This window comes from Lampetra fluviatilis, chromosome 19, assembly GCF_964198595.1.
Source record: "Lampetra fluviatilis chromosome 19, kcLamFluv1.1, whole genome shotgun sequence".
Classification (NCBI taxonomy): Eukaryota; Metazoa; Chordata; class Hyperoartia; order Petromyzontiformes; family Petromyzontidae; genus Lampetra; species Lampetra fluviatilis.
The window spans coordinates 602,583-622,250 of record NC_136293.1 but is presented as its reverse complement, the minus strand read 5'-3'; the positions used below and the strand labels follow the sequence as shown (position 1 = coordinate 622,250).

The 19,668-nt window shown below is 49.3% G+C and overlaps 1 protein-coding gene across 7 annotated transcripts in view; it reads right to left on the bottom strand.

The window, feature by feature from the left end:
• The window catches only part of HERC2 (HECT and RLD domain containing E3 ubiquitin protein ligase 2), a 165,255-nt gene that overhangs the window by 13,845 nt on the left and 131,742 nt on the right, over nt 1-19,668 (bottom strand). For all 7 annotated transcript variants that reach the window (XM_078864785.1, XM_078864787.1, XM_078864788.1 and 4 more), the window contains 16 exons: nt 18,279-18,440; nt 17,207-17,325; nt 15,764-15,889; nt 14,835-14,990; nt 14,602-14,717; nt 13,879-14,077; nt 13,169-13,383; nt 11,971-12,148; nt 9,726-9,887; nt 9,024-9,115; nt 7,392-7,531; nt 6,288-6,475; nt 5,391-5,582; nt 4,105-4,188; nt 3,107-3,248; nt 2,006-2,200 (listed from right to left, as the gene is read on the bottom strand). In XM_078864785.1, coding sequence (XP_078720911.1) covers nt 2,006-2,200; nt 3,107-3,248; nt 4,105-4,188; nt 5,391-5,582; nt 6,288-6,475; nt 7,392-7,531; nt 9,024-9,115; nt 9,726-9,887; nt 11,971-12,148; nt 13,169-13,383; nt 13,879-14,077; nt 14,602-14,717; nt 14,835-14,990; nt 15,764-15,889; nt 17,207-17,325; nt 18,279-18,440 — 2,466 coding nt within the window. The remainder of the gene's footprint in view (nt 1-2,005; nt 2,201-3,106; nt 3,249-4,104; nt 4,189-5,390; nt 5,583-6,287; nt 6,476-7,391; nt 7,532-9,023; nt 9,116-9,725; nt 9,888-11,970; nt 12,149-13,168; nt 13,384-13,878; nt 14,078-14,601; nt 14,718-14,834; nt 14,991-15,763; nt 15,890-17,206; nt 17,326-18,278; nt 18,441-19,668) is intronic.

The window sequence follows — 19,668 nt, the reverse complement described above, 5'->3', positions numbered from 1 at the left end:
TATACGGGGGCGTGCATAACCGAAGAAAAATTAAGTATTATTTAATTGTATTATTTTAGTTCTGGATTTACTAAAATACATATAAATTTAATAATATTAACATTACAAAAAAAAATAATAGGGAGTTTAGTAATAAGCAACAATAATTAAGATTTAAAAGATTGGAACTCACAAAGATTACTTTCTAAGGAGTAACTTCAGGGCTTAAATGCTTCCGTGGGCTGCTTGTAGCAGCACTCGTGATGCAAAGGCAGCAGATCTACTTTGGTCATGCCCTGACACTGGGCGCTGCCATGATGTGGTGATGTCATCAGAAATATTTCCTTTTAAAAAAAATGTATCGTTGAAATTTTTTTTATTGAATGTTACTATTTTTTTTAGAGTGCGTAACTGTGAAATGCACAGCGTGAGTGTAAAGTATGTATCTAAAAGATGAATCGCGTAAAAAATCTTGACCCAAAGCTTTCGTGACTGCAGGAATTCATATTCTTGGGTCTTTCGGTAAAGTCACGTAGATAGGTTTAAAGAAAATAACAAAAAATAACATACTCCGACGCTTCTAATCGCAACACAAGCGGTCGTCTTCAGGAAAAGGGGGGTTTAGCTTCCAAGGCACAGTGTTTATAAGGGTTTGAAATGGGCGTAGCTCAAATGTCAGCAGCCAATGGTAATGTAAGTGGTGGGTGGTTGGTTTTCCACCAATAAAAGGGCTGCCATGTGAAAATTAGCGTGTTAAAGAGAGATTAGCATGTTCATCCAAGATCGCAGAGCCGCAACCAAGGGGTCGGCGTGCGAAGTGACTGTGAAAGCGCAAGTTTGAAATGGGTGTAAAGCACAACATCGGAAGGTGGTAGGATGGGAACATCATAGCAAATTATGACAAACTGGTTGATAATGGTTGAAATTGTCTGTCTCTATATATGGATGTATATATAGTATATATATAGACACAGACACAATTTTAACCGAGAAGATGTGTACAAACTGAGCAATCATTGGAAGGACATTATCAACCAGTTTAAGTCATAATTGGCTATGATGTTCCCATCCTACCACCTTCCGATGTTAGTTGTGCTTTACGCCCATTTCAAACTTGCGCTCTCAGTCACTTCGCGCACAGACCCCTTGGTTGCGGCTCTGCGATCTCCCATTAACATGCTTATTTCTCTTTAACATGCGAATTTTCACCTGGCAGCCCTTTTATTGGTAGAAAACCAACCACCCACCACTTACATTATCATTGGCTGCTGACATTTGGGCTACTCCCATTTCAAACCCTTATAAACAGTTTGTCTTGGAAGCTAACCCCCTTTTCCTGAAGACGACCGCTTGTTTTGCAATCGAAACTTCGGAGTTTTTTGTTATTTTTTGTGATTGTCTTTGAACCTATCTACGAGACTTTACCGAAAGACCCAATAATATGAATCGCGTAACTGCGAATTCGCGCGATGGGGGGGCATGTTACGAGAGGAACGCCTGTATTGCGATTGATAAATGTAAAACGATAAAAAAAACTTTCAAAAATGTTTTACCATGTATATCCACTGAGCTATATAGCTCATCATCAGAAGCAACCTAGCCAGAAATGATAACCCAACAAAATGGCTTATCATCTGGAAATGTATAGCAGCCAAATACTCTAAATGCATGTTTCTGAATGTGGAGAGAAAAACAGGATGACCACAGGGTCAGGATCGAACCCACAACCTCCTGAATAACAAGCAAGGTAGTTAACATCTCTCCACCATGGCAAGATGTAATTAAATCCCTGTAGATCTAGGGCCATTGATTAATTGGCAAATCCTACACCTTCATGGCAACAGGCATTTCCAGCCAAGCTGCGCTGCTGGACACAGCGACCAGCAGTAACAGGGAGGGACAGTGAGCGAGTGAGCCAGCGTGTAAGCGACTGTGCAAGCTAGCGTGTAAGCGACCGTGCAAGCCAGCGTGTAAGCGAACGTGCAAGCCAGCATGCAAGCCAGCGTGCCTGCGAGCGTGCGCGTACCGAGGAAGCGCAGCATGCTCAGGTGCACAGCGGACTTGGCGGCGGGGTTGAGGAGGAAGCAGTCGCGGTTGGCTCCAGACTCGTCACGCCCGTTGGGGGTGACCATGAGCAGCGGCGTGAGGCCATTCTGCAATTCCTCGCACATCTCGGCTATGGACTCGCTGTATCCACCACCACAGTCGTCCACGGACTCCCCTGTGCCAGCACACACACGCACCCATCGTGTTAGTTAAGTGCGGGACTGCCCTCACTTAAGCTTCACAATCGTGGTACGCCGGCGCACGGGAACAAGAAAGCGAGGAAGAGAGATGATGCGCCGGATTGACATGGTGCCAAACATTCTCAAATAGGGGGGGGGGGGGGCGTCAAGCAAAGGAGGCAATGAAGCTGCTGCGGGTAGGAGAGAGATCTCATATACGCCTGTGCCGAGTCAACTTGTACAGCACAGGGAGAGTTGTCACTTGGGGTGCCCTTCCAAAGTTTGAGATTAGACGCAATGTGCAAGTTGATCATCGCGTGTAAAGTGTTCCGAGAAACCCCATATAAAATAACGGTCATACTCAAAACATTGAGAAGAGGAACTGACCATACATCCCAAAGTCGGCTCCTGAATGAATAACCAAATAGTTTATTACAATGTGTTAGGTCTATTGAAAATGCCACTTAAGCCCTGTGAGTAGCTATGCGTTGTAATTCTCTGTGATTTCGTTTTGTCAAAGGCAGTGTGCGCTGCTGGTACTGGGGCCAAAAATGAACATTTGACGGAGACTCCAGACACTAGAGACGAGCTTGATGAGCACGTCCCTCTCAGTGGGCAAACGTGACTCCTAAAACTGTAAAACTAAACTTTTAAAAATTTGACCAGGTAAGACCCACTGAGCTACGTAGCTATTTTTCAGAAGCGACCTGGCCACAAATGATAGCTCAACGAAGTGGTTTAGCACGTGGAAATGTACAGCAGCCAAATACTCTAAACGCACGTTTCTAAATGTGGAGGGAAAAACCGGAGGACCCAGAGTAAAATCCATGCGACCACAGGGAGAACGTTAACATCTCGCCACCGTGGTTCTCCACCCCGTGTAGAGCCAGGCGAAAGCTCACCCACGAACTTGACCTTCCACACGCGGTGCGGCAGGAGCAGCGAGTCCGACCCGAAGGAGCTCATCTTGGCGCACATCTGCCCAAACACGGACTTGGAGCCGTCGGGCCCGGCCAGGCCGCCCTTACTCCGCGAGCGCTTCACCTGCACACAACAACATCCCACTTCAGCAGCGGCAGCAGCTGCAGCAACAGCAGCGGCCCAACTGGCGCTACACCGATTTTACATGTTTCCTGTTTATTATGTACATGTGTAATAGAGTTCAGTGCACCCTACTGATGGGGTAATGTGACTCCACATGCAAACACTCAAAGACACAATTGAGTTGTGAGGTGCAATGAATGAACACGATACGGTCTTCCGATGGTGCGCTCATATTGGTCAAATAGAATCTGATCTATTTATAGACACCCCATTGAAGTGACAAGGTGACGCTGTAGAGAAAACTGCATTGTATTTGAAGGCTTTGTTCACATCTCCTAATAATCCCAAATGCACGTATTCAATTCCTTCACTCCCTCTAGTGTGTTATAAGGGAGCAATCGCTTTCACAATGTTCCATCACCTGTTGAGAAGACAGGCAGAGATTTCAGTGGGAGGTATTATTATGGGACCCACCCTGTGTCGTTTGTTAGTAAACTAAAAACGCTCAAGTGCTACGCTAAAACGAGCACTGGGCAGTGGCTGGGCGAGCTGCCGATTTTGTGTTCGTGGCTTCTCGCTGGGACCGATCTCCCCCCGGCGCACGCCTGACCGCTGAGCCGGTATTTGTGTCCTGAGGCCAGGAACACGACGGTTCAGGCCGAACCGACCCCAGCCGCGGACTCAGCGTCACGACCGGACGACTCCGAGTCCCGCCGCTCTGCCGACCGAGCAGCGTGGGAGCCACGGAGCAGCGTTGGTAACACAAGATGCGTCGCTGTGGGCTGAGGATGCTGAGGAGGCGCTCTCCGCGTTCGGTGTCTCGCTTTAGTGAACCGACACGGTGCACAGTATTTGCCTGGATGCGGTTGAGTTCCACCACTGGGCCATGCTGCCGGTCACGCACCATGGTGGCTTGCACCACCTTCCTGAAGGCGGTCTCCTGTGAAGCGAAAGAAAAAACAATAATCTGGTGAGCTCCTCTCTCAACGGTAAAAAAAACACCCCAGCACACTCGTCGATAGCACCGTGGCCCTAAAACTATGTCATTTTATATTTTAAAGAAGCCATTTTACATATTTGATATATCACACCATCATACAACGACGACGACACAAGTCTTCGAGTACTATGTCTAAACGAATGCCCATCAGGTACCACATTAAACGCTACAGGATATAAAAAATATAAGCATCGTTCTGGAAAATAAAAGTAACAAAATGACTGAGCAGACACAATTCATCTCCTTCAAATATCTCTTGCTCCACATCAACAATACACGTGTTTTTAACACATCCCATCAGCCCAACGGCCATTTGGAATCGCATATTTCAGCGGAATTGACGGCTATACATTTCCACGTGATGAGCCACTTGGTTGAGCTTTCATCTGAAAAAGAGCTGCGTAGCATCGTGGGCCTTACCTGCTAAAATAAAAATAGTTTTTGTTAGTTTAGTTTAATACAAGCAAATCTTGGACCGTTTCGACATTCAGTGTCTCATCGGGAGAGGCATGTCCAGTTACTTTGGTGGAGCTTTACAATTTATGTATTTAACCTCTACGACCTGCCTAGGAGCGCCATGGTGGCGAGATGTTAACTAGCTCACCTGGTATACAGGAGGTCGTGGGTTTGATTCCAAATCTGACATCTGCTCCATATTTAGAGTTTGCATGTTATCTCTCCCTGTGGTGGCATTGATTTTTCTCTGGGTCCTCTGGTTGGGTTTTCCCTCCACATTAGAAACATGCCTTTAGAGTATTTGGCTGCTATACATTTCCATATGGTAAGCCACATCGTTGAGCTATCATTTGTGATGGCCAGGTCGCTTCTGAAGAAGAGCTACATAAGGTCAATGAGCATTTCCTGGTAAAATAAAAAAATAGCTTAATAGCTTTAGGGTTGCAGAACACCTTTCCCCTAATGAAACTCCATGTCAACCGATTGCGTACGAGGCACGTAAAACAGCTTGAAGGACAACAGCCTGGGGTCACGGGGCAGATACCCTGCGGAGCGCCACGTGCGTGCGTGCAGGAGTGAGTGAGAGTGCGTGAGTGAGTGCATGCGCGAGTGCGTGTACGCGTGCATGCGCAAGTGAGTGAGTCCGTATGCAAGTGAGTGAGTGAATGAGTGAGTGAGGAGGTCACCTTTCCCGACGAGATGAGGATTCCCCTGAGCATGTCGAGCCCCACGAGGGGACCCAGCTCGCCCAGCTGCCCCTCCAGGTCGAACATGGAGATGCACGGGCAGAAGAGGTCAGAGAAGTGGTGCAGCAGAACGAGGCGGTTCCTCAGGGCCACCATGGCCAGCTCCTGCAGGTGGTTGTACTCCATCGGCACCTGGAGGAGGGAGGCCCCCGTTGAAATCAATGGAATCTACTTAGACCAGGGGTCAGCAACCAGCGGCTCCGGTGCTGCATGCGGCTGTTTAAGGACTGCCTCGTGACGCTATTCATATTCACGTGCATTGCGGCTCTTGAAATAAAATGTTTTACTCAATCCCAAAAAAATGCTCTTATTGTTGTTTTGGTTGCCAACCCTTGACTTAGACAGATATCACACAGTGCATGGATGAAGGAGGTTGTGAAGATGGTGCGAGACAGAGACAGGAGGGAGAGATCTTATTCAGCCCCAGCGTCTCGACAAGGTGGAAGGGAACTCTAGACTAGTGCCCCCAATCGGATTTGTCGTCAGGGAAAACTTAAATGTAAATGAGGAGTCGGTTGCGAACCGTTAGGGGAAATGAAGGGGATTGGTGGAGAGTCACAGAGAGATCAGGAAAAGTATGGGGAAGAGAATAAAAGGAGGGGTAGAAAGGGGTTCGGGCCATCTGAGCGGAGCTGCTCGCTGATGTGCGTGATGCAACAAAGATGAAGTTCAAGATTCACCCAGCTGCCGGCTGAAACTCCTTTACATATACCAAGATTTATTATCACGATCGCTATTCGTTTAACCAGGTGAGAACTCAAGAGGCAAGGGTCGGTAGGCTCATTGGCACAGGTGACCTGGGTGACCTGGGTGAACTCGTGGGCTCTTGGCCCTCACCTGCATGGGCAGCTTGCCGGCGTGCACGGGCTTGCTCGTCGACCAGGCCAGGCTGTGGGCCGAGCCGCACGCCACGCGGTTGATCTTCTTCCCCTGCAGGGCGGCAACGAGCCGCGGCCGCTGGATGGCATTGGTGGTGCTGTCCCCGAGCTGCCCCTCGTCGTTGTCGCCCCATGTGTAAACGTCGCCTGCGGAAAGACAGCGCACCCGTCCAGGAGTGCCCCTCCCCCCCTCGCACATTCCCCAGGGCTCTCGTCGCGCCGTCGCAGTTTACATTGCGACGTGAGGGATGGATTTCGGAACTCCGTCAGTTCTGTAGAGCATCACATCAGGGAAAAGCCCTGGAAGATGATACCGTAGTCCATACTGGAGTCTCTCTGAGCCAATCATCAGCCATGATCAATCAACTGCTGGATGAAAGCCTCCCCAAACCACTGCCATTCTTTCAGGGTCCCACAATATAACATTGGCCAATTGAAAATTATTAACATAATTGAAAGTGTATTTTTTATTCATTTTCCCTGTTGAGCCGAGCGATATATACTCAATCACACACACACACACATTTCTCTGTATCCTCATCTGCTCTGCAACCACAAACCCAACCCTTAAAAGTTTAATCATAATTTACAATACTCTGTCATCGACTATTTGATGAAGGCCTCTGAACACCATGTTGGTTACAGAGGGTTTTTATGACCACACTTCATCAAACCGGTCGGTGCGGGTGATTGAGGGGAAGGGCCAGGACCGCGCCAGATATCGCTCGCCACCGATACCGGCTGTGCTCGGGAACTGACATCACATGCGTTGCTGCATCGGTCACAACAGATCACATTCAAAAGTATTCAGATTTAGAGTAAACGTCTAAATATCAAAAGGTAAATTCACACCCAACTAAGGTCCCGGTTTTGGCCAAGATGACACCGTGATCTTGATTTGGAATATCACAAAAGTTGGAGTCCTGAACCCCTGCCTTCTTTTTCATCAAGTGATCCTCATCAGCTGAGAGCATCGACTTGTTGTACAAGAGAAGCTGCGCTAATTATTGTGAGTGCGCTAATTATTGTGAGCTCTCAACGGCGTGCGAACGGTGCTCCTCACCATCTTCCGTGCAGCAGATGCAGTGGAGGGAGCCGGTGGCGATGGCGATGACCTTCTTGCCCTGGAGCGCCTGCACCTGGCGGGGGCGGCGCACGTGGTCGTCCGAGCCGTGGCCCAGCCGGTGGTAGTCACCCTTGCCCCTGCGCGCAGGCATCGGGCGGACACCGTCACCACAGGGGGGGTAGGGACCGAGGTGGAGAACTCGGCCGAACCCATAGCCTCCGGTGCTGCTCTACATCTGTGGCACCGCAATGGAAATCTCAGCTCCGCTACCTTTCCTTGTCTAGCAGCCTGGCAGCCGAGAAACGGAGTCCGGATACTGCAGCTTGTATCGATATGCGATGAAGAACAACACTGCATTTGGTAAGCAAGTGATGTTCCCGCTGCTTTTTTTGTTTTGAAGTCGCAAAAAGCTCAGAGGCATGATGGTGAAACACAGCAGTCGTTGAAAGAAAAATATGGTTGTAGGTTTTTACCCTTTTAACTGGTACAAAACTGACACCTTTATTTAAGGCATCATGTTTGCAATGACCACAACACAAGTAGTCAATAAAGCAAACAAAAAGAAGCAACTCTGATAAGGATAATAATATGCACTGTCCTTGAAGTTGATTGGCCCACACCCGAGACGGCTTTCTTTAGAGCCTAGTCCCCATTGGTGTAGGGCCAGATGACACCAGAAGGCGTATCCTTATCAGAGTTGCTTCTTTTTGTTTGCTTTATTGACTACTTGTGTTGTGGTCATTGCAAACATGATGCCTTAAATAAAGGTGTCAGTTTTGTACCAGTTAAAAGGGTAAAAACCTACCATTATATTTTGCCACTGGTAAAAGAGATCTCATAGTGTAAAAATATGGTTCTTGGTTGAAAAAAAAATCAGGCCTTTACTTGGTCAGAGAGTTCGGGGAGGACGGATTTTTAGATGTGATTAGCAAGGTTGGCTAGGTACGGTGCCAAATAAGTAAAAGTTGAACCAAGTTCAGATCTAACCCATCGGTCACACTTTGCTCGTGCATATGTCGCCGTCTCAATTAACTCGCTGACCTTTGTAGACGGTTACCTCTGCGTGGTGGCACGGGCGAATTATTTTTCTGTCGATGTACCCAGGGTTTCCTGAGCTATGGGGGCCCGAGTCACGGGGGGTGAAAACGCTCTTGAGGGCGAGCTTTGAGAAAGTGGAGCGCGCACGCTTGCAGTTGTTCACTCCATGCGCGTCAGCTCACACTGGCGCGAGAAACGCCCATGTTTTGAACGCGTCACTCGCCGATTGTCCCCTGGATTTGCGAGGTATTGCCTGCACGATGATTTTTGTTTGTTGTTCATGATGACCCTGGTGTATTTTTACATCTCACATTCCCTCCCGTCCACTTCTTTCATTCATAATTTTTGTACAACCTTCAACGATAAATCGATTTTTTTTTTCTGTTTAAATTTGTATCTTCTGTTTTAGAGTTGACAACATGAGAGATGGAAAGCATCATACACTCATGAGCGCTTCAAGAGACTCTGACTATGTTCACTATTCTAATTTTGAGAAATGTTTGTGTCTCCGGGCAGAGGCAACAAAATATTTGTTTTTATACGAGAGGCATCATACTGTGTACCGACCGTCAGGCAAGCGAGCGTGCTCACCACGTGAAGACGGCGCCAGACTTGGTGAGCGCGACAGAGAACTGGGAGCCACACTCCACCTTCACCACGCCCAGGCCCGCGAGGGACTCGATCTGAGATGCGCCACCAGCGCACACCACATGTGGAATTAGCGCACACGGCAACAGCAATGGCTCACTAAATACATGGCACAAACACTTAATTTGAAGGAAATATGTAAAAGGTATTGTCTGATGGTAAAATTAATGCCCTTGCCCCACGTGGCTTACTGCTCAATAATAAATGCCTCAGCCAACTCTAATTTACTGTTAATCAATCAATAAATAGATCCAAGATTTGTAATGTGCGGCCATATTCAGCAAAAAGCCGAGACAGAAAATGAATAAAAGAAACAATGATAACAAATAAAATACAACTAAACGTAAGCAGCAAAAGAAAAGAGAAATGTTTTGAGTCTGGTTTTGAAAGGTCCGGTTGTCACGACTGAGCGGGCTTAAGTCGGCAAAGTCTGCTCCAGACAGATGAGAAGCTCCGCTCTGCTGCCCTAATCCAATAAAATTTCACATTGAGCAGCAGCCGGTCCATAGCGGATGAGAATAGATTTAGTGATGGTATGGGTGGGTGGGTGGCATTGTTGAGATAAGTTGATCAACCCGGTTGTGTGTCAGTGAGTTAACAGTGTTCCCAAGGTTTTGTGAGTTCCTCTCAAGTGCACGAGAGTACCTTCTGCGGGACCTTGCAGCCATCGCTGCCGCCACGGCCCAGCTTCCCGTAGTCCCCGTCGCCCCATGACCACACGCCGTCGTCGTCCGTGAGGCACAGCGTCTGCGCGTCGCCGCTGCCGCACGCCACATCAATGACACGGCAACCCTTCAGGGTCTCCACCTGCGGCGCAACCGCGGGGAAGGGAGGAGGAAGGAGATTAAGAAGGTTAACAGCGCAGGCCAGCGGAAACAAACTATAAAAGCTGATTAAGAGTTGACATACTCTTTGGTTCTTTCGGTAAAGTCACGTAGGTATAGAATATAAACAGGACCCTGTGGGGTGGGCTGGTAGGACCGAACAATTGAATGGCTATAATAAAATGAAATGGCAAAAAATGACCGCCAATAAGTGGATGCCCTGTGGCCACGCCGTCCACCCGCGTAACCCCGCCCCAGCCACCCGTGGCCCCGCCCCATCTCGGTGTCCCCGCCCCCAGCTCGTTGCCCCGCCCCTTACTGCCGTAACCCCGCCCCAACCCCGCGTAGCCCCGCCCTCCACCTCGTGCCCACGCCCCCTGCCGCCTTTTCCCCGCCCAGCCCCGCGTAGCCCCGCCCCCTGCCGTTGTAGCCCCGCCCAATACACCCCGAGCGGGGGAGAGATTCCCAGGCCTGGCTCGGCTGGAGAGCCGCCAACGAGCGGGGGGGGGGGGGTAGGGAGTTGTTTTTAATGTAAAAGCTTTAAATTTAAATGTTTCTATTAAAAAAACATCAGGGAATATAACATTGTTAAACATTAACTCCCTTTCACACACACGGGGGAACTATATGAAGGGAGAGCTTGAGGCCTAGGTCTAGGCTTTCGGCCTAGCTGTAGGCCTTAGGCCGCCGTGAGTTAATTGTTAATATAAATGTTTTAATTATTTATGTAAAAGCTTTAAATGTAAATGTTTCTATTTAAAAACATCAGGGAATGTAACATTGTTAAACATTAACTCCCTTTCACACACGCGGGGGTACGATACGAAGGGAGAGTTTCAGGCCTAGGTCTCGGTTTTTGTAGGGTCATGCCAAGTGTTTGCAGTAGGGGGCGATGTTGCTACACGGACGGACGGACAGACAAACGGACGGACGATATAATCTATTGGTGGCTGGTCCACTTCGTTCCTACCAGTATAAATCACGACGTATCGGGCGCAACACATGCGTCCGTCATCAGGTGGGAAAGCATAGTCTGCTGCTGAAGCTGACTGTTTTTTGGTAACCCCTGCTATGTACATTTTACAAACAAAATGATGGTACCCCGATGGGTTCTCCCTTATCGTCAGTGGTAGTGAATGTTTTCATGGAGAAATTTGAGACAGATGCCATCCAGACATCCACCCTACGTCCTTCCTTGTGGAAGAGATACGTGGATGACACTTTCGTAATCTGGCCACATGGCCTGCCAGCACTGAACCAATGTCTCAACCACATCAATTCCATACACCCATCTAACAAATTCACCATGGAAGTGGAAAAGGATGGGAAGCTACCTTTCCTGGATGTTTTGATCGAGAAGAGACCTGATGGCTCGTTGGGACATTCGGTCTACAGGAAGGCCACCCACACAAATGCTTATCTAAAGCCTGAGTCCCACCACCATCCAGCCCAGAAGAATTCCCTCATCAAAACACTACACCATAGGGCCCGTTGCATCTCCGACCAGCACCACCTCGCCAGTGAGTTGGAGCACGTACACCAAGCCCTCGGGATGATCGGATACTCGGACCGTACTATCCGCAAAGCTGTCTCCCCAGCCATGCGGAGACAACCTTCTGAGGATCCAACCAACACCATCACTTTACCGTACATAGCAGGGGTTACCAAAAAACAGTCTGCCTCAGCAGCAGCCCATGCTTTTCCACCTGATGACAGACGCTTATGTTGCGCCCGAAACGTTGCGATTCATTTCATTTTATACCTATGTGACTTTACCGAAAGAACCAAAGATTAGGGATTCCTGAAGTCACGAAAGCTTCAAATCAAGCGTTAACATGTTTATTGCCTTGAGCAAAGTTAGACGATGGGAGGGGATTCCGGATTTGAGTTCAGGGGAATGAACTGTGAAATGTTATGGGGAAAGTCGAACTGCCATGTAATCAGAAGATACAGGGGTTCTCCACAGGGGGGTGCCGGTGGGCGTGCGGCATTGGCCCAGACATCGCAGAGCGAGGCGTCGGAGCGAGACGAGCGGCAGCAGCGCTGCTCGGGGAGGGCACACACACCATTTTCGGCTTGAGCTGGTCCTCACTGTCCCCGTGTCCCAACCGCCCGTAGCGGCCCTTGCCCCACGTGTAGAGCTCCCCGGCCGATGTGATGCAGGCGCTGTGGGCGCCACCCGCGGCCACGTCCACCACCTCCACCCCGCGCAGCGACTCGATCACTCGCGGGCGGTCGCACGGGCTGAGCGGACGACACACGCAGACAAGGAATCCCCCCCGTGTGGCCTACGCAGACGCTAGGGGCCGGTGCCGCAAGTCAGCACTCGCCAAAGCCAGCACGGCACACGCGGGGCGGTGTGACGGACACCACGCCCAGACGCAGAGGAAAATTATCGACCTGCCACTGAGCGACAGACAGAAAGCCTTGCGGACCGTGTCGACGGTGTATACAGTCCGTTCTCCTGTAACGTGTGGTTTCATAACGTGAATTGGACATAACTTGATGAACGTATTAGGGAACAGATTTTTTTAGAACGCGGAAGCAAATTGGATATAACCCAATGCAGTGAACAGAACTACGTCGCGAGAGTAGGAATAAGCCGCTGTACAGCTGCCTTGGCATAGCATCACGGCGGGATGCTGCTGGATGCTTTTAGATGCTACCCACGTGCCTCAGTCTTTGTTCAGCCTGCGCATGTATCTGACATGTTATCGCAGACTGTGGTTTAACCTATATTATTTCTATTATTTATCATAACGCAATTGTTCCATAACACGATGTACTTCAGGAAGGCAACTACCGTGTTACAAGAGAACAGACTGTATATGTATGTTGCATTTTTTTTGCACCGTACGTAGCCAACCATGCTAATCGAAGGTGTGATGTGTGCCACCGGATTGGAAGCTAGTGAAGGGATTCAAGTATTAGGGTTTTGTGGCCATGTTTACAGGTTCAACGGAGAAGTTTGGCGACAGCATTTTGGATCACATGGAGTTTAGTGACAAAGGGATTTGGAGAGGCCGTAGGAGAGAAGTGGGGACGTGATGAAGGCATGGATGACGTCTCAGCGACAGCTGGGATAAGGTGATTGCGGAGGTGGAGGGATGTCTCGTGGATCGAGGTGAGATCTCCTGTACAGGTGAGATGCGCAGGGGAAGAGAACTGGGGATCAGGATGGATGGGGTCGGCGCGAATCGGACGCGAGTCAGTGCAGTCGCATGCGTCCCGCGGACGATGACGACGGCGGCAGTGGTGGCCGACCTGCGGTTGCCGTGGCCGAGCTTGCCGTCCTCAGCCTCCCCCCAGGAGAAGAGCTCCCCCTCGGCGGACAGCGCCAGGCAGTGCTTGCCCCCGGAGTTGACCGCCACCTTGCGAATGAACACGTGCTGGATCGACTCGAGCAGCGTGGGCATTGACACCGACTCCGTGCCGCCGATGCCGAGGCGCCCGCCGGCGCCGTAGCCTGTGGCATAGACCTGCGCGCGCGCACCCGCACGACAACGGCGCCATCACATTCAGTCTATCTGCCTCAGCCACCGTTATCACGATGATCACCACAGCCATCGTCATACCAACCCGTGGACATTCTCTGGGTTCTCCGGTTTCCTCCCATAGCTAAAGAAACACACGACTTAACTGATTTTGACCAAACATCCCAATGCTGAGAAATCACCTGAAAACCACTCAACTGGCTTCACACACAGCGGCGTGAATATATGCCGAACTTCTTTCGCACCGTACGTTGCCAACCGTGCAAATCGGAGGTGCAGGGTAAGGACAAATTAAGTAACTCGATCGCTTATTTTGCAGCGACATCACCCCCTGCTGCGACAAAAACCGTGGCAGATTCTCCTCAGAGCAGGGCCGAACCCTCCTGGAGAAGAATCTTGAGACCCGTTGAAGTTTCCCCGGTAAACGAGCCGAATGAACAAATCAACAGACAGACAATCGAGCGAGCGGGCGGCACACACCTTCCCATCCGCAGTGACGGCGAACAGCGTCTGCTCCCCGCCCACGAGCTGCACGGGCCGCAGGGCAGCGAGCGCCTCGCACGGCGATGGCAGTTTCACTTTGGCGCCCTCGATGCCGCCCAGCTGCCCGCGGTGGTTGTGGCCCCAGCCGTAGATAGTGCCGCTCCCTCCGGAGGAAAGCGTCCAGTCGTCGGGGCGCCTGCCGCCAGCCCGGCAACAGAAAAATGAGCGTCTTTTCACGAGGGGGCCAATGCAAGGCGGCGCGTAGCAACCGCCACCCGCGAGGCAAACCGACAAATGGCGAGCGGGCCATGTGAATGGGGCCATGTGAATGAGGCCGTTTGTGACGTCCGCTGCTCCCGGCTGGCCAGTGCTCTCGTACTGGTGACAATCGGGAGCGCAGTGTCGCGGGCAGCAGTGAATGGGGGTGACGCAGCAGTGTGGTGTGAATGGGTGTGTGGTGTGAATGGGGGAGACGCGAGAGTGTGGTGTGAACGGGGGTGAAACAGGGGTGTAGTGTGAATAGGGGGATAGGGGACGTGAAGTGATGTGGGACAGAGAAGTGGAATATGAAGAGGAAGTGCACACGGGAGGGAGGGGTGGTACAAAAGAGGTACTACTGCAAGGAGGGAGTTTTCTAAGGAGGCGGCAAGTGGAGGCGTTGTGAGGGCGGCACGTATTGGGGTAGTGTCAGCATAGTGTCCTGCTGCTGCTGCAACGTGCCTATTGATCCACTGCACCAGCTGCTCGTCATGCTCGCGCTTGAAGAGGTCGTGCCGCTCGTGCAGCATGTTCATCTCCTCCGTGTCTGCCATCAGCTCAAATACCTTCTTGGCAACCTGCGGCACAGCACGGCGTCCCATCGTCATCATCGGTCACGGGGGTTCCTCATGACGAAAAGCCAGAACAAAGACCCACTGCCGGAAAGTAAACGGTGGCGCCGTTTGGCGGCTGACCTCATCTAGAAAGTGCCGTGGCAGCGGAGATCGGCGCTCGAGAGCAACGGCGACACGAGACGCGGTGCAGTAGCGACGGAACCATGCCCACTTGTGGGTCTCGGCGCAGCAGGGCAGTGCGTCAAGCTCCAGGTCGCAAGCCAGCCCGACCAGCACCTGCCCACAAAACACGCGCACACAGTTCACACACACACAATCTTAACTGATTTTGACCAAACATCCCAATGCTGAAAAATCACCTGAAATCTACTCAACTGGCATCGCACACAGCGGCATGAATGTATGCTGAACTTCTTTCGCACACCGTGCGTAGCTAACCATGCTAACCGGAGGTGTGGGGAAAGGACAACAAACTAAACAAAAAAATATGTTCTGAAGAAATTCGTTTTCAATCTAGATTTAAAATTGCATGAATCCAGTGGCTTCCTAATATCGGAAAAGAAGAATACAGGACGAAGATCCCCAGTATAGCCTTCAACAGACTGTTGGGGCAAGTATCGTTAGCGAGCACCTATGAAGGCTGGCATGGCATATGAGGAGGTGAGTTTCCAACACCATGCCTGGCCGCCTTTGTCTCCCCAACTGCCGATGTTTTTCACACCGCACCAGGTACTCATGATGCCGAGCAGACCTAGGGGAGGCCCAGGACCGGTTCAGATAATCATCACTAGTGTTGGTGGCCGTGAGCGGGAATCGAACTTGGGTCGCCGGGTTCGTAGCGCAGCGCGCTAACCACTGCACTACCGCTCCCCACATTACCCTCGCACACACTCGAGACAAACATCCATCCCCCCTTGCAGCCACAACAGGCTCCTAGAACTCAAAGCTTGTGGCTCCGCCAGAGACCTCAATATGGCGGGTTGGCACGCCGTGAACGTTTCGTGTCGAGAGCACAAAAGCCAGAAGCAGCCCTGGGCCTGGGCTCGCACCTTGAAGAAGGGGCTGTGCAGCAGCTGCTTGCCACCGCGCACGACGGGGTCCTCGTACTCGAACTGCCGCTGCAGGGCCTCGGGCAGCCCCTTGACGAGCGCGGCGAGTGCACAGCCGCTCAGCGTCTGCAACGCAACACACAGCTCCGCCGCTGTGTCACTTCAGTTCACCCGGCGTGAGTCTCTCTTCATAGCAACATCCTCAATAACCTTGACCTGGCAGAGCACCGAACAAGCCCTACTGTGTCCCTCAAACAAGTCATCAAGACTCACCCTATTAATAAGCTTCGCCCTATCGTTATCCCTGATCTAGTTGTAAGGAGCCAAGCTAGTTCCATTTAAATAAATTTGGTTGTCACTTCTCCGGGACTTGGCACTGTGTTCGGTATAGAGGAGGTTGTGGGTTCGATCTCTACTCTGACACCTGTATATTTGGTAATTGCATGTTCTCTCCGTGGTTGCATTGATTTTTCTCCAGGTCTTCCGGTTTGTCCCTCCGCATGTAGATACATGCGTTTATAGTATTTGTCTGCTATAAATTTTCACGTGATAAGCGACTTCGTTGAGCTATCATTTGTGGCTAGGTTACCTCTGATCAAATAAAAATAGTTTGGTTATGTTTGGATTTGATCTCTGGATAAGCTATCAACCCCCTTTTGTAATGTTTCTATGTATATGTGGAGTAAAATCGGGGACCACCTTAATGTTTATTAAGTAATTCGTTTGTGAAAAAGCTAGATATCTGCATAAGTTTATATTGAATAAAATGCCTTTTCATCATCTACAAAAGCCAGGCATAGCGGCATTTGATATACATTTGTCTTTTTGGGAATCTGACAGAATGTGCGCTGAAGTCCATGGATACAGAACTGATAGAAATAAATGTAGACGTAGTTGGACTCACCCACTTCTGGCAGACTATTGCCCACTTGCAGGCCAGAGTCATGTTGTGCCACACAGGGACAGCTGATAAATGGAGCTACCCTTCAAATGCTTAACCCTTTCCCATTTCAATGACGTACTCGTACGTATGTACGTGTACATCATCAGAACAGAATCTGAAGGAAAAGGACATGCGGGAGGGCGTGTGGCACAGTTTGGCGCCAGCTGTAATAGCGTGCGACCATGTCGCTACAGCTCTCTGCGGTGAGTACAATGCGTTTAAAAAAGTGGTGCTACACCTATCTAAATTAAATTACCGCCAAACCACTTGCGCGTTGCGAGATTTAGGGGTGAACCGGACACACAACCTGAACCGGACACACAACACTGCAACTTGCAGATATCTCGTAACGGGAAAGGGTTAAGATGAGATTTGGTGTGATGCAAGGCCCTTGAGTTGCTGCGGTATTTAAGCAATGCCATATGAAGGCAAAGATTGGTATTGGTATACGACATTCAAGCTGGTGGCCTGTAAGGCAGCACAGAGACACTGAAACCAACCAGAGCACGGCCCATGTCCGCTTGCTCTCCCAGGAGCACGTTGACATTGATGGACTGGCCGAACTCCGTGGTGAGCAGCTTGCGCAGCCTCTGCAGGGCCCACATGCGGTGAGGCGCAGCTGCACACAGCATCACGGCACACGGAGAGAGGGACGCAGATTCCGTTAGCGCCAGCTCTCAGCCGCACGGGCATCGCACACAATGACGACGCAAAAGATGTAGATAGAAAAATCAGAGACTCTTTCCTGTGTGCAACCGTGGCTCAGAACTTCAAAAATGGACCATGTAACCTCACACTGCCTAAATATACATGTAAGCAGGTGTCTGCATTTTACCAACTCTCAGACAAAAATATGGATTGGCTAAATCAGGAATTAATTTCTAATAGTAGCTCTTCATAGGCCATACAACAGAACATAACATTCAATATACGTGAAAATGAATCTGACCCAAGTGACTCAGACAATAGCTTGTTGCATTCAAAAGGAAATCCACGAGCGTGCAGTGCGGTCAGGGGTTTACTTTGCCATCACAGTACTTAACGTCTTGACTTTGTGATGGCAACATTCATCGTTTGGACTTGAGCGATATGGAAGCAGAGAGTGATTCGGGTTTGCTTGCTAAGATTCGGGCTCGAGGATTGCGGCTTATGGACTGCATACAATGTGCTCCTCAAATCATTGCTCCTAGTGCCTGCTAACCCACTTATCCATGACCCCATCATCCCATTACATTGTGGAAGTTAAAAGTAAAATTGTCCAAATCCTACTGGATTCCGCTCTTTCATATTTATTGTTTCAATAGGTCAAATTGCCTGTGAATTTTGTGAACAGAAAAACATTGAATATTTCCTGCCGAATGAAAATTACGCCATTCATCGCCCAAGACAAAGGATTAAGCGCGGTAGATGACAAGGTAAACAGGGGGAAGGGAGCGGGGTCAAGCAGTGCCGTTCGTCGAGCAGCGACGACGCCAGCGGCGCCAACGACTCCCGCGGCGCAAACAACCCCCGCGGCGCCGATGACCCCCGCGGCACTGGAAGGGCCACGTGCGCAGTGGAGAGGCGTCCTACCCAGTGCGCTGAGCTGGGCGCACGCGGCCAGCGACGCGGCGAGGCGTGGCATGATGCTCTTGGTGGTGCTGAAGTCCAGGCGGAAGTCCAGGAGGCAGGTGACCAGGTCCATGGAAGGCGTAGACAGAATGCAGCGGTCCGACAGCAGGAAGTCTTTGGGCCCTAGAGGCAACGGGGGCAGCGGCAATACAGCGTGATAAGCAGGTATAATCGGTTTGATAGACAATTTTTATTATATATACGCAATTTATTCTTAAACTTGTATTATATAGCCTTCGTGTAATGTAGCTTGTAAAATTATTACATCTGTAATTCTATTAAAAAAAATATGCATTCCCAATGAACACTTGCAAAGAAGCACTGGGTTAAAGGTGCATATTCAGTTTGATTTCATTAATATTCAGTTATACATCACAGTTTCAAAGGAATTGCCATGGAAAATGTAAAACAAATAAAAAAAGTAAACAGTTTATAGAACAACTAGCGTGAAGTACCCGGTATTGCCCGGAGGAAAAATATATTTAAAAACTTGTCTTCTCTTAAAAACATAACATAAACATACACAAATACTAAGCTATTGTGAAAGCCCAGCGTTACGTTTGTCCATTTGTCCGTTAACAAAATTATAAGCGGCTTGCAAAAGTCCAAAAAGTTATAGAAAGTGGGAGGTAAATAGTTTATCCAAAAGGCTTTCAAAAATTGTCCACCGCCCCACCCTCAACATTTTTTTGTTATCGCCACGTAGGCATATATATCTACACACCCTACATACAATAGATTGAGTAGTATCTAGTAACTTTATTGGAGTTTCTGGCACTACAGTCGTATCTACTGACTCTGTAGTTGTATCCACTGACTCTATAGTAGTATCTACTGACTCTATAGTAGTATCTACTGACTCTATAGTAGTATCTACTGACTCTATAGTAGTATCTACTGACTCTATAGTAGTATCTACTGACTCTATAGTAGTATCTACTGACTCTATAGTAGTATCTACTGACTCTATAGTAGTATCTACTGACTCTATAGTAGTATCTACTGACTCTATAGTAGTATCTACTGACTCTATAGTAGTATCTACTGACTCTATAGTAGTATCTACTGACTCTATAGTAGTATCTACTGACTCTATAGTAGTATCTACTGACTCTATAGTAGTATCTACTGACTCTATAGTAGTATCTACTGACTCTATAGTAGTATCTACTGACTCTATAGTAGTATCTACTGACTCTATAGTAGTATCTACTGACTCTATAGTAGTATCTACTGACTCTGTAGTTGTATCCACTGACTGAACAATACTATCTACAGAGCACAGTAGTAGCTACTAACTGTATAGTAGTATCTACTGACTGTAGTAATTACTGACCGTAGTAGTATCTAC